Consider the following 15,236-nt stretch of genomic DNA (forward strand, 5'->3'; position numbering starts at 1 on the left):
CCGTGTCCCTTGCATTGGCAGGCGGATTCTTAACCACTGCGCCACCAGGGAAGCACTATCTCAATAATTTTTATACTGATTACCTATTAGAATGTTAATGTCTTTAGTTAAACAAAATATATTATTAAAATTAATTTCACTTGTTTCTTTTTACTTTTTAAAAAATGTGGCTTCTGGAAATTTGGAAATTCCATGTGTGGCTTGCATTGTGTTTCTATTGGGTAGTGCTGCCCGAGTCTCACTTTTACTCTCTGGTAGAAGGAAGTTATGACAATCTGATCGCATAGGGACTGTGAGAGGATGAGACAGAGACTCTAAAAATTCGTATCTAGACAATAGTAAAGCTCTGTTCGAATATTATCGCTTTGTCCACCCTGGCACTGGCAGACCTCCCATCCGACTCCTCTCTTGTAACCTGGCTGTCGCGGGACACCTACTATTATGTGTTAAATTGTGTCTCCCCCAAATACATTGAAGTCCTAACCCCCAGTACCTTAGAATGTGACCTTATTTGGAAATAGGGTCATTACAGAAGTAATCGAGTGAAAATGAAATCATTAGGTTGGGACCTAATCCAGTATAACTGGTGTCTTTATAAAAAGTGGAAATTTGGGCACAGAGAGAGACTCACACAGAGAGAAGATGGTGTGAAGGGACACAGGAGAACTCCGTGTGAGTTCGGAGGATTGCAGTGATGCATCTACAAGCCAAGGAACGCCTGCGGCTACCAGAAGCTAGAAGAGAGGCATAGAATGGTCCTTCCCTAGCACCTTGTGGGAGGATGGCCTGCTGACTTGTTGGTTCCAGACTCCTGGCCTCCAGAATTGAGAGACGATAAGTGTCTGTTTAAAGCCCCCCAGCGTGTGGTACGTTGTTATGGCAGCCCTGGGAAGCCAGTCCATCCGCTGTCCTCAGCAGTATCTCAAAACTGCAAGAAAGGAATTTAAAAAAACCCTCTTCACAGCCCAAAGTCTGGAGATTTCCTGCATTCGCCTGTTCCTAGCCCTCCTCTCAATGTCTGCTGCCTGTAAATAGCATGCTTGGCAATTTTTCCGTGGAATTGAGTTAGTTGGACTTGTACGTTGGCTCCTGTTCCCCTGAGAGATCAGGATCCTGAAGGAACAAAATACGGGGCAGATGCATTTTGATGGACGGGTTGGGAACAGGAAAAATCTGGGTCAAGGGTGCGGGAAGGGGTGAAGACGGGCTGGAGACGGGGGAGGGAAGAAAAAGGGGTGCTGGCAAAGACTTCAGGTGTTTGACTCTGGCCCCAGCCCTCAGTGCCACGTTTGGAAAGCCAGTGCTGGGACTTAGAAAGACGGCTCTGACCCAGGGGTGAGAGAGCTGTGCGCTGCTCCTAGGACAGCCACCAGCTCTGTGTCCGTGGACTGTTCACCTAGTCTCAAGGACTAGTTCCACCTTTACGGTTCCGGGAAGATCTAGGTCTCTGATTCCAGTTGGAGAAACAGAAAATTCTAGGATGAGTTCACTTGCAAAAATAGTCAGCGTTCGTAGCCTGCCTCGTTCCGGCTCACTTCCAGCACTTATTTCTGTCCTTCCTCTTCATTTCCTCCTGTAGCCTCACCTGCGTACTGTGTATCCAGTTACTTCCTCTGTGACATTGTTTCTTTTTAACCAGGGGAGTGCCAGAAATCTCACCTCAAAAGGGATTTCTTTTTCTCATAAAAAATCTCTGAATCCAGCCCCCCAACTTTTTTTTTTCACATGGGCTGCTCCAGCCCAGGTCTAAGACCTCCGTATCTCAGACCTTTACCCTTACAGTTGTCATCTCTGGAAGGAGGCTTCCTGCCTCCCAGGTGGCCCATTCGCTGTATTGTGCCAGCCAGGAATGGAGGGGTGCGGGTGCCCACCCCTCGCTCTCTCTTTCCCCTCGCCCCACATCTAATTTGTCACCACGAAGACCTCACCATTCACCTCCTTGGTAGCCCTGAGACCCACCCATCTCTCTCCATCCTCACCTCTGTCGTATCATTCACCAGAGCTGATCCCCAGATGGTGTTCCTGTCTTACTCTCACCTTTTCCAATCAGCATCCACAGTCTCCAGAGTGACCTTTCTGTGGAGCACATCAGCGTGCTCACTCTTTTGCTTCAAACCTTTCTATCTAGGCCCCTTCAAATCCAGAATAACAGCCTGGGCTCTTCCCTCTGCCTGCAAGATCTTTAGCTTTGTCCCTCACCTTTATTCCCATTCTTCTTTCAGGACTCAACTCGCTGGACTTTTCTGGGACACCAGCCGGTGTCCCTCACATTACCTGTCCTCCTCCTCTGTCCTATCTCTGCCACCCCACACTGCAAGTTCCACAGGAGCAGGGGGCTTTGCTCATTGCAATATCCACAGAGAAGGCTCTCAGTATTCATCAGACTTGACTTGCTGAGTGAACGAATGTGTAAATGCATGCATGGAGAGGTTTGCGCTGCATTATGATGGAGCTGGTCTCTGCATGGTTGTAAGCTGTGTGTGCTACTCACGTGGCCTGTACTTAGCAGGGACCAGTAGGAAATCCTCTATTCTGTCGCTATAGTCAACCCATATCTGCATAATTCAGGAAAATTGAGTTAAAATTTTAAAACTAAGGTTTTTTAGACTTTCCTTCCTGAATGTTTTTTTAAAAGGAAAGCAGAGAGCAAAGCAGTCTGGGGATGTCCCAGCAGCAGCCTGGAGGTGGGGGAGAGCCTGGAAATGACTAGATTTCTCTTGAGCACTTTGAGTCCGGGTATCAGGTTTATCCAGGGAGCTGTTCCCACTACCCGACCGAGGAGCGATTTACCGAACAGTGACCTCATTTTACATTTCACAGTATGTGTGTCATATAAGCAGTCTGTGCAGTGGAACAATTTCCTGTAAACATTTACAATGATTTGAGGCACTGGGACCAGTCCCCAGTGATTCTGGGAAAGACTTTTTAAAAAAATGAGAAAAGAAGGAACCTCAGCTCTGACTGTTCATCTGACACAGTAATTACACAGTAGAGGTCAGAACTGGGTGACCGTCAACCCCGGGAGTGCTGCAGGGCCTCCTGGCTTTGGCTCTTCCAGCCATTTTCTGGGAACACACTGAGCTGAGTTTCAGCAGGGTGGGGACCTCTGGGTTTGAAGTTCCCTCCCCTATACCCCTGGGACTCTGGTGCCTAATGAGTGAGCCACTTCCCAGCAGGCCCCAAAGCCAGCCACAGCCGTCTCTGCCCATAGCAGCTCCATAGCAGCTTTTCCCTCTAAGCCCCTGTTTCTGTGTTTCTCGGAGGGAGAATGACAAACATCCTCTTACATTTCAGAGAGGATAATGAATGGTGGGGTCCACACACTATTGGATTAAGACGTCATCTTCAGAAGGGCCTTGCTGGGATGGGGGCAACAGGGTGGGCATGGAGCCCTGAGAGGAAAGCCTGACAGTGCCAGCGTCGGGGGTTCTGGGTTAACCAAGACCCAGACCAAGCAGGTACTTAGGAGCCAGGAAAGCAGGGGCACCAAAGAAACCACAAACAAGGAAATTGTCAGTTTTATGTTATTTGTAAGAATCAAATATTATTTTATGGTACAACATTCTTATTACTTTGACTTGCATAGGTGGGTGAGCGGGTGAGGAGTGCACGTAATCTTTTTGATGCCTAGGGCCTCTGACCTCACTCTCCCTGATACAGTGGATGCATGTGGCTACTGAGGACTCAAAGCGTGGCTGGTCAAGTTGAAATGTTCTGCAAGTGTAGAATACATACGGTCTTTTGAAGACTTAATTCAAAAAATAGGACATCGGGCTTCCCTGGTGGCGCAGTGATTGAGAGTCCACCTGCTGATGCAGGGGACACGGGTTCGTGCCCCGGTCCGGGAAGATCCCACATGCCGCGGAGCGGCTGGGCCCGTGAGCCATGGCCGCTGAACCTGCGCGTTCGGAGCCTGTGCTCCGCGGTGGGAGAGGCCGCGGCAGTGAGAGGCCCGCGTACCGCAGAAAAAAACAAACAAAAAAAACCAGGACGCCAAGTATCTCATGAATAACTTTGATACTGACTATGTGTTGAAATGATATTTTTGATACAGTATTGAGTTAGCTAAAGTATAATTAAAATTAATTTCACCTGCATTTAAAAAATATTTGGCTTCTCAAAAATTAAAAATGGGGACTTCCCTGGTAGTCCAGTGGTTAAGACTCTGAGCTTCCAATGCAGGGGGTGTGGGTATGATCCCTGGTCGGGGAACAAAGATCCCACGTGCCTCGTGGCCAAAAAAAAAAAAAAAAAAAAAAGCGGTTTGAGAGAGGTCTGTTTAAAAAAAAATTAAAAGTGACCTGTATGCCTCACCTTGGTGGCTGTTGGACAGCATGGCCCTAGACATGTAAATCCAGACCTTGCAGGGCTGCTATAGCAACAAAATAGGTGCATGGTCTTGCAGACAAATTTTGCCAATGATACGATTCTGCTTGGGCTTGCTCTTATTCGTAGAGGTGGGAATTCTAGACCTTCATCCAAATGATATCTTTTCGAGATGGCCCTAGGTTGCAATCACCCTACCCTCATCTCATATCTTTTTGACCTTGGATAAGTATTTAACCTCTGAACCTCGGCATTCTCATCTGTTGTCATCATAGTACAACTTTACAGGGTTGTTGGTAGGGTTACACAAGGTGATGTGCGTGTGGTACCCAGCATAGAGCTTGGCACCTAGAAGGGGCTCTCCAACAGTCACCAGCACAAGAATGGCCTCGCCTTGTGGCCACACCCAAAGGAGGGGGAGGAGTACACTGCATGACTTTGGCATTCAGTAGGTGCCCCATCTGTGCTTAGCGAACGAAACTTGTGTGGTGGCTAAGAGCTTGGGGATTTCTCATAAACCACAGCTGACTCATTCCCACGCCCACTTCAGCTCCTGTCTCCAACCCACATCCAGATGCCAGGCCCTCACTCGAGAGGCAGCAGAGAAACACCTGTGAGGCTGGCTCGGCCGCTCAGCACAGCTCAGAACTATAAACATCCTGACATTTGCAGGCAAACATACCTCCCAACAGCTGTTGTCCGAATACAGGATTAGCCAGGATGTGAGCAAGGACCAGCTCCTCTCTGCTGAGCTTTCCTCTGATGCCCCCAAACCCAGCAGCCTGCTTGTCATCCTTCACGTCCAGCCCCACCCCACCCATTTATTCAACAATACTTACTATGTAGAAATCCCTTCTACCACTTTCCTACCAGATTGTCTCCCACCCCAGCTCCTTTGGGACTTCAGCAGTTCTTGGGCAAGGCAGACTGTTCTATAGTTAGATAGTTCCTTATACAGAAGCAAAAGATGGCTTCCTAGAACTTCCACTGTGGATCCCAGTTCTTTTCTCTGGAGTCACACAAAGAGTTTATGGCCATCTTTATTCTACCACAGCACCCATTCCTAGGAAAGTAAATCTGCACTAATTTACCTCTAAGTAAAAATCTGGCACTTGTCTTCATAAAACATTATGCCAAGTGAAAGAAGCTAGACACAAAAGGCCACCTATTGTATAAGTCCAGGTGCATGAAACGCCCAGAATAGGCAACTCCGTAGAGACAGAAAGTGGACCAGTGGTTGACTGGACCTGAAGGGAGTGGCTGTGAATCTATGTGGGGTTTCTTTTAGGTGATGAAAATGTTCCGGAATTAGAGGTGATGATTACACAACCCTGTGAATATACTAAACGCCACTAAACTATACGCTGTCAAAGGGTGGATTTTATGCTAGGTGAATTATAGCACAATAGGGAAAAGGAAACTTTAATAAAACAGCCCTGTCCCCACCCACTGCCTCTGTGCCCCAGGCAATGATAGGAATTGGTTCGACCCCAGTGTTCACCACTTAGGGGTTGTGGCTTTGGGTACGTTACTTAACTGTCACAGCCTCTTTCCTCATCTGAAAAGTGGATTTTTGTGAGAATAACTTAATGAGATTCTGTATATAACGTGCTTGGCTCGACGCCTAGAATATTAAAAGTTCCCCAGTAGATGTAACAAAATAAAGTTGAGGAAATTAATCAACCTGGCCCCTTGATCCCTCTATCTTTTTTCTCTCAAGGTACTGCCCCCTCAAATGCCCTCACTTTCTTGTTCTTCTGGAACCCCTGATCAGCAAACCTGGGGTCAACCTAACATCCATTTCCCCTGTCCTGCCTTCAGGCTGCAGGAGAAAATCACAGAGCCATGTGGACTGAGCCCATGTGAAATCGTGGTCTCTCTAGTCAACAGAGACCTCACAGGGGGTCAGCAGTCATTTCCTGGTCATCTCTACTCAACGTCTATTCCAAAGCACCACTCAGACCTCACACTACGTCGCCAAACCCAACACTTTGAGCAGATGACCTCGCCTCCCACCTTACTGCGCAATGTCCCGTTGCCGGGCCAGAGCTCCTTCAGCGCTCTTCCCCCGTTACCCCCATGAATGTATCAATTCCAGCTCTCAGTCGCACCTCCTCTTTCCATTCAAGGTCAATCCTGATACCTGTGTTTTGAATTTCCCCCTCCTCCAGGCTTTCTAAAATCTTGTTTTGGTCAGCAACCCCCTTCCCCTCCTGTATTTACAAGCTCTCCCTTTCAGTGGACTCCTTCTTTATGTGTCTAGTCTCCCGTCACCTCCACATTCTGTCAGCTGTGAGCCTCTCTCTTCTCTGATGGGATAGGACCTCATCCCCATTCTCACCCCAGTGAAGGGCCGTGAGCCTTCTACTTCCAGCTGTCCGCTGAGAACCACTCTGGCAGAGACGGTCAATTTATTCTTAGCTGTAAAATCCAACTCTCACTCCTCATCTTACTTGACTTCAGGGTGAATAGGGTTTTATACTGTTTCCCACTCCTTTCTTCTGGGAACTCTCTTTTCCCTTTACTTCTGGAGACACATTCTCTCCTGTTTCCCATCTTGTCTCTTTGGCCACTCCTTCCAAGTCTTACTTTTACATTTGCTTTAAATGCTTGGATTTCCTGCATCTCTCCTCTCTTTACACAGACTTCCTGGGTGAGCACATCCTCACCCATAGCTTCAACCACCACCCACGTGTTGGTGTCTCTCAAGTCTACCGTCTCTGTCCACATCTCTCTCCCGGGTTCTAGACATATTTCTACTAATGTGGATCATTCCATTGGATTTTCTCAGGCACTTGAATTCAACATGTCTAAAGTAAGACCTACACTTTCACCAGCACACTGGAGGCTCCTTTTATACTCCTTTTCTTTTTTTTTTTTTCTTTTTTCTTTAATATACTCCTTTTATTTTTTTAATTTTTATTTATTTATTTATTTTTCGGTATGTGGGCCTCTCACTGTTGTGGCCTCTCCCCTTGCGGAGCACAGGCTCCGGACGCACAGGCCCAGCGGCCATGGCTCACGGGCCCAGCCGCTCCGCGGCATGTGGGATCTTCCCAGACCGGGGCACGAACCTGTTTCCCCTGCATCGGCAGGCAGACTCTCAACCACTGCGCCACCAGGGAAGCCCTATACTCCTTTTCTTGATGGATGATAACACCTATCTCGTTCCCTGAGACAGAAACCTGGGGGTTCTTTCTGACTTCTCACTTTACCTCGCACGCCGACTGGTCTCTGACCAGCCCCTGTGGTGTCTGACCATTAATGCCTCCGATCTTTTCCTTCTTGTCTGTACTCACTGCCCAGCAGCCTCATCATCTGTCCCCTGGTCACCTCCTAACTTGTCCCCCTATCTCCCTTCCCACCGTCCTCCAGTCAACTCTCTATGTTGCTTTCCAGATGAATTCTTGCTTGGTTCCACCTTGTTTCAGAATAAAGTGCAGGTCCCTAAACATGTCACACATGACCCTCCAGAGAAGGTGCTTAATAATAAGTGTTTGTTGCTTTGTTGAGTGATGTGAGATGTGTGTTAAAGAACTCTGAAGGCCCCCATGGAGATGAAAGCTGCCCTAAGCTTGGAAGGTCATCAGCTGGTGGTCAAGAGCAGGAAATTAATTCCTACCTGGGCTTAATGCTGGCTTGACCACTTACTCACTAGATGTGTGAGTCTGGACAAGTCATTTAGCCCTTCTGAGCCTCACTTTAACCATCTGGAAAAGTAGGGTTAAATGAGGTTTGCTATTGTCAAATGAAGTAATGCAGGCAACATGTATGGCAAAAGAGTTCAATAGACATTACCTATTATTGTAAAGCTGCCTTGTCTGTACAGCTCCAGAACTTAAGATACCATTGAAGCCAGGTAAGTTTGTTCTTTGGCCGCCTCCTTCTTTTTCTTCTCTTATTCAGTAGGGCTCTCAGCATGAGAAGTCGATACTGGCCACCTCCGCCTTCTTTTCTACTCAAGAGCTAGTATTCCAAATTATCACCCAAACTCCATACTCCATTGTCAGACCCATGTCTTTAGCAGATAACTTTGCCTCACACTCATGGAGCCATGTCCCATTACTAGACGTGACCACCTTCAGCCTTCTCCTCTTACAACACCCATGAATGTATCTATTTCTGCATTCAGTCTTCCCTCCCTCCCCTCCCTCCTCCCACTCAAGGTAAATCCTTCTATCTGAGCTTCGAATTCCACCTTCTTCCAAGCTTCTGGGACTAGAACCTTGTTTTTTTTGTTTGCTTGTTTTTTGTTTTGTTTTTTATTTATTTATTTTTTATTAGTTTCTGCTTTATAACAAAGGGAATCAGTCATACATATACATCTGTTCCCACATCCCTTCCCTCTTGCGTCTCCCTCCCTCCCACCCTCCCTATCCCACCCCTCCAGGCGGTCACAAAGCACCGAGCTGATCTCCCTGTGCTATGCGGCTGCTTCAGTGACTTCCTTGGGTTCCAGAGCCTCTTTTCACGGCCCTAGCCCTAGATGCTCCGTCCCTCATCTCACCTTGTTCCTGGGTTTACCTTACTCCTGATCTCTTGCTTAGTCTCCCATCCTTGGCCATGCACTTAGGCCTGGATGTAAATAGTTGCTCCAGTGTTGCCCCTTGATTCTCAACCTTGGCCACAGTTTTATCTCCACTTGCTCTGCTCGTAGATACAGCTTCCAGGTCCCTAAACCAGTTCTCATCAACCCTGATTCCCTACCAGCTCCCATAAAAGGCATCAGAGTGTTTAGATGACATTAGAATTGTATGAACGACACTTCTCATGAAGTTTCCCCCATCTCAAGTTCAAATTAAATGTCATAATATTAAATTTCTAGCTGTGATGTTGAATCCTGACGAGTAATAGGATCTGCTTATAACTTTGAGAACTTTTATAAAGGGAACCTTAAAAGTGATCAACTTAGCTTGGAAGATACGAGATAATTGGGAGGTCATCTTCCTAAGATCGTGGGAAAGTTGGACATGAGATCAAGTTTAATCAACTTCAGTAGTAAATTAGCAAACAAAATATCTTTCATACCCATTCCTTTGCAGGCTTTGTTCAGCTTTTTGGCATCTCTATCAGCATCAAAACCCTGATGACTTCTCTCTTTGGCCTAGAAAAAAATAATTGAAAAGGTTGAGTGGACAATATAGGCATTTAATAATTATCTCTGGCTGAAGTTGGCAGCTAATGGGAAGACCAAGCAGACATCCAAACGAGGGACCAGCTGCCGCTTTACACATGGGTACATGTGGAAATCAGTTGGGGAAACTCTGGCCCCAGAGAGATGGCTGGTACTCCCTGGATCCAGCTGGACTTGGATGACCACGGAGAATGGCCCCCTCTGTTCTCAAGGACAATCAGCCCGGCCAACTCTGGGAGAAGTGATTTTCATATCAACCCCACCTTTGTGTGTCTGTCTCTGAAACAGAGAGTAATACAGTGGGCCAATGTCCTGGAATGCTGGTTTTCAACCTTCGCCACGAGACACAATATGTCTAGAGAACAGGTGTTGTCAGCCAGAAGCTGAGGATTCTAGGATCTTATTACAGATCCATTTGACAATCTGGGCTAAAAGCTTTACCATTCACACAATGAGAGACATAATATTTAGTTTGCCAGAGATAACCCTACGGACCAGCAATAGCAGAGTTATTAGTTTTTACCGCTCCTTGGGGAGAAAAAGTTCTGTATATATACTAGTGTTTCCCATACTTCAGTCATTGGCATAATACATGCACTGAATGTCCACAGCTATCTATGTCTACGTTATTATTATTTGCTTATTATTTTTCTTTCAATTGACCTACTTTGTATTTGCTTAAAGTTATTTTTCAAAAAGAAACTTTCTATTAGCACTGAAGTGGAAAACAGTGTTGCTTGCCTAAACAAAAGGTAAGCATAAAAATCAATGCATGGCTATTAAAAATTTAAAGATGTCAGGTTAGTTGCAGTCATGCAATGAGTAGATTTGAACACACCCTGTGTTTTCTGTTTGTCTTTGTCTTTGTCTTTCCTCACAGAGATGGTCTTTGATGACATATGTCACTTATTTTCCATCCTTCAGTGAAGGCTGGTTTAAGAGCTACTGTCTACACTCCCCGATTTCCCTGTCCCTCCTTTCATTTCTTTGGGCACCTATTGGGAATGAGCAGTAAACCACATAAAGCACAGAGGACGAGTTGCATTTATCTGCCTGGTATCCCTGTGTCCTTTGGGGGACTTCCCCTCCCCCATTTCATGTGGTCTCACAGGGGGATGTCAGTCATGAAGCTTGAGCCCCATCGTCCTGCCCTTGGGTGGACACACACCCTGTCACTCTGGCACTAGTGACTGGTTCAGGAGTGGGGATGTAATCCAAGCAGGGTCAATTAGAGTTTCCCCTGGGTTGATATATAGATATTGAGAGAGAGATGTCTCTCCCTGCTGGGTTTGCTAAGCCAACAGAGTGTGAGTCTAGGGCTGTTGGCAGCCATGCTGTCCACTACATGAAGGAAGCGTGGGTTCAGAATGAAGCAAAGACCAGAAGGTTGGAAATATGGAGAGAGAGAGAGAGAGAGAGAGAGAGAGAGAGAGAGAAAGATTGAGGTTGAATAACTATGGACTGGAGGAAGGCTGGCTTCTAGGTTTTGGTTAATGGAGAATCATATAATCTTAAGAGCCAAAGGGATCTCAGGGCCCCCTATCACCCCACTGCCTTTTGGAATGTAGTCCATTGGCTCATCTTGAAGTATCTATTCCTGAAACAAGCTGGGACAGGGACTCATATTTGTTGAGCACCCACCATGTGCTAGACAACTTCTTCATTGACAGACCTTTCTTCATCATTCACAGGGAAGAGTAGGCATTTGTTGTCTGCTTTACAGAGGAGGAAGCCTGGATTCAGGCAGGTTAGGGAATTCGTCTGTGGTCTTGCAGGATGCAGGTTTGCACCAGCTCAATCTGCCTCCTAAAGCTCATGCTCTGGGGTCCCGTGCACCATCCTGCCTCACACTCTAATTATGACTGGGGCCTTCGTGTTCGGCAGAGCGATGGCATGTCCCCTGTTCCTTTCCCAGTATTTTGTGGGCTGTAAGAAGGCTATCTGGTGCTTCTGAAGGCTTGTTGGGAGGACCAGAGATGTAATTTGTGGGGCTCAGTGGAAAATGAAAGTGTAGGGCTCCTTGTTCAAAAATGATTAAGAATTTCAAGATGGTGACGTCAGAGCATTAACGAAGAGCAGGGCCTTTCTGAGCGTGGGGCCCTGTGCAGCTGCACAGGCTGCACACTGACCAAGCCCACCCTGCCATTTGATCACATTCTAAAAGGGCTGCTTCTCTGGGTGTGGGAGTGTGGGAAGTAGCAATCTCAAAGAAGTAAATTGTGTCTTTGCTTTTCATCAGGAGTATTAGGTGCGACTCAGGAAGTGAGATGGAGTTAAACCGGAGCTGCAGAAATCTCGTGAGAGGCTTCATAAACTATTCTGTGTGTCATTTTAGCCTCATCGGTGCAAGAGTTTGGTGGACTTATTATCTATCCCACTTCACAACAGACAAGTTGGAACAGAGAATGGCTGTGAACTTGTGAATGGCTGTTCAGGTTATGCCCGGCCTGAGGGCAGTGGGAGCTGGGTCTTGCTGGGGATACACTTGCCGAGCTCTGTGCTGGCAGGGCTGCTTCTCCCCCAGAGGAATACTTTTTCCTCATTTGCTCAGAGGTGCTGTCAGGGCTTGCAGAAGCCATGAGGAGACTTGCTTAAGGTCACCTGGCCAGGTAATGCCTGAATCGGAGCCAGGGCTCGAACCAGGACTGTCTGACTGACAGGTGTGAAATGACATTCCCTCTCTGTTTCAGCAAGATGGTTTCATGATACAAATATCACAGAGTTATAAGAGCAGAAGAATGGGAAAAGGACCCTCCGAACATGTCCAGTTTGTTTATCCAAGGCCAAAAAATGAGTAAAAATAAATGTCTTTTAGTCCAAAATAATAGCAATGTCTGGTGGGGTGGTGTGGGGTGCAGTGGAGAGTGTTGAACCCCATGTTAGGAATAAAGATGATATTGAGACTTAATTTTTTCCTTTTTTGCTTTACAAATAATGCAGCATAAAAGTCTATATCAGATGCATGACCCTCAGCAGGGCAGGTTGAAGTCCCCGTCCCCTTCTAGGAATGAATGACTCTCAGCCATGTTGGTTAGCTTTCCTTATCAGAAGAGAATTGCATCTTGTTCCTAGTAACAGCAGGATATTTGATGTCAGAGGGAAGGAACCATGTGATGTGATTTAAAAAGGAAAGAGAGAAAAAGAAAACAGTCTGTGTGGAAGGAATCTTCCCCTCGGCATGGCTGGGATAGTGTCTACAATGGATGCATTCATCAGCGATGGCCAGTTTTGATGCAAGGGGTGTCCTTGGCTTGTTCTGATGATCTGGGTAACGAATTAATCGGGAATATACACGGAGAGGACATTCCACCTCCATTGTTCATTGTTAGTGGGCCAGGCAGCTGACTTCGGGGCCTTGAGCCTGTTTGCCCATCAGGAGATTTTGTGTTTGAAACCTGAGGCCACTGAGCAGAACTTCCATATAAAGCAGGTCTGCGGGAATGTGAGTGAGACACAAAATGGGGGTGCAGGGGACTCCAGGATGGGGACAGAGGGTTGAGTTTGTGAGGGTTGAGGCAAATAAATGGATAGTCCGCCTGCTTTCAACTACAAGGCGTAAAAGAGATGGGGCAACATTCCTTTTTTTGGTTTTGTTTGTTGTTTTTTTTTTAAACAGCATTTTCATTGACACTCAGAAGACACATTAAAAAAGACATGATGTTAGAGGTTAATAAAAATGATTACAGGGCTTCCCTGGTGGCGCAGTGGTTGAGAGCCCGCCTGCCGATGCAGGAGACACGGGTTTGTGCCCCGGTCCGGGAAGATCCCACATGCCGCGGAGCAGCTGGTCCCGTGAGCCATGGCCACTGGGCCTGTGCGTCCGGAGCCTGTGCTCCGCAACGGGAGAGGCCACAGCAGTGAGAGGCCCGCGTACCGCAAAAAAAAAAAAAAAAAAAAAAAAAAAAAAGATTACACAGTCTGGGTTTGAGCCCACGTGGATCTAAGTTTGAATGTGGTCCTGCCCCTCAGCAGTCATGTAAAGTTGGGCCATTTAAACTCTAAGCCACCATTTCCTCATCTGTAAAATGGGGGCAGTGTCTGCCTTCTGAGATCTGAGGCTTACATGAGATAACATTTCCAGTGCCGGGTATTTAGAGGAACCACAGGCATGCTGGTCCTGCCTCTGCTGCTTTGGGCCAACTCTTGGGTTTTGTCTTGGAGTGATATTTAGGGTTTTGATTCTGCATATTTTGACTTGACAGATTTGGAAGGTATACATATAGAAATATACAGACATCTTCCAAACTTGATATTGTGAGATTCTATCCTCTATCTATATATCATCTATATATTTATCTATCTATCTATCCACCTATCCATCTGTTATCTATCTCGCAATGCCCCAGACGCCATGTTTATAATAGGCAGCCACAGAGGCTATAATAGTCAACTTTAAGAGCATAGGTTTCTAGTCAGACTAGATTTGAATCCAGCGCTCGGCTTACTACTTCTGTGGCCTTTTGGGCAAGTTTGGGAACCGTTCTGTGCTGTGGTTACCTCATGGCAAAATGCGGATAATAATATCCACTATCTCATAGGTCTCTTGTGAGAGTTTCCATGAAGTCATTCGTGCAAAACATCTAAAATGAAGCCTAGCAGAGGGCACGTGCTCAATAAATGTAAGCAATATTTGTTGAAGGAAGATCAGTAAGGACCTTTCCAGCATATTGCCTGAGGGGTTTTCACCTTGTAAATGGCACTCTGAGTATCAGTTTTTCATTCATCGCCTGCAGCTGGGATCCAGGCATGCATTTCACCCAGGGCAGTAAAATGGTTAGAAATTCAGGCTCTGTGGAGTCCAGGTGATCTGGGCTGACACCGCAACACCACATTCTGGCCAGTGTGCTAATTCGCACCCCTGGGTGTGAGGGTCCCGTTGAGATACAAGACGGGTGCAGTGCTGGCCATCTTGCTGGTGTGTCAGGCTCAAAATGAAACGAATACTCCTGACTCTACAAAGGGCACTGCCTGGTGCGTGACTACGCTGGGAGCTTTTCTGTTTTTTTCTTCCTTCTAGTGCGTCTACATGTCACTTTTCTGTGTTTTCATGTTCTTGCATTTAAAACAAGGAAACAAATGAACGATTTTTTTCTGGAGGGAGAATGCAGAGAAAATAAACTGAAATTTTAGGAGCTTAGGAAGCAGTGTCACCTGGGCAGAAAGAATGTTGAAAACACCCACTCCGAAATGACTCAGGGATGGGCCAGCTTCAGCACATCAACTGCCCAGGAAGAAGCGTGGCTCTGTATCTGGTACCCCCAGGCAGAAGGGCCCGAGTGGAGCAACAGACACCTGCTCAAAGGCTTCTGAGCCACTACAGTTCAAGGAAGGCTTAACTCTTATGATCGAAAGGGGGTTTCAAGAAATCTGCCTGCAACTCACAGCAAACTCTGGGGATGGGGTGTGTGAAAAAGTTAGCTGAGGGATGTGTTTGCAAACTCGTTGCTCTATACATTATACAGTAACCAAAATTTTCCAGGTGGGTCATCCAGCCTGAGTACACCCGTATTTAAATACACTCCTGCTCATCAGTAGGTACGACCTGATCAGGTGACCTGATCTTCTATTTGGATAACATCAAGACTGGAAAATAAGAATATACTGTCGCACGAGAGACACGTGAATTCATTAAAAAGCAATGCACAGCAGGCAAATTAGATCATCCTCTGAACAGTTCCTCCCTTTTCCCGTTTCCTCTCCTCCCTTCTCTTTTTCCTTTTCCTTCTTCCCTTTTCTCCTTCCATCTCCTTTTTTTCTTTCCTCCTCTTCCTTCAGC

General features: G+C 46.6%; 1 protein-coding gene across 1 annotated transcript in view; it reads right to left on the reverse strand.

The window, feature by feature from the left end:
• Window positions 1-15,236, reverse strand: part of ANXA13 (annexin A13) — a 55,727-nt gene that overhangs the window by 24,192 nt on the left and 16,299 nt on the right. The window contains exon 3 of the mRNA XM_060116239.1: window positions 9,355-9,430. Within this exon, the coding sequence (XP_059972222.1) occupies window positions 9,355-9,430 (76 nt within the window). The remainder of the gene's footprint in view (window positions 1-9,354; window positions 9,431-15,236) is intronic.

This window comes from Mesoplodon densirostris, chromosome 13 (assembly GCF_025265405.1).
Source record: "Mesoplodon densirostris isolate mMesDen1 chromosome 13, mMesDen1 primary haplotype, whole genome shotgun sequence".
Taxonomy (NCBI): Eukaryota; Metazoa; Chordata; class Mammalia; order Artiodactyla; family Ziphiidae; genus Mesoplodon; species Mesoplodon densirostris.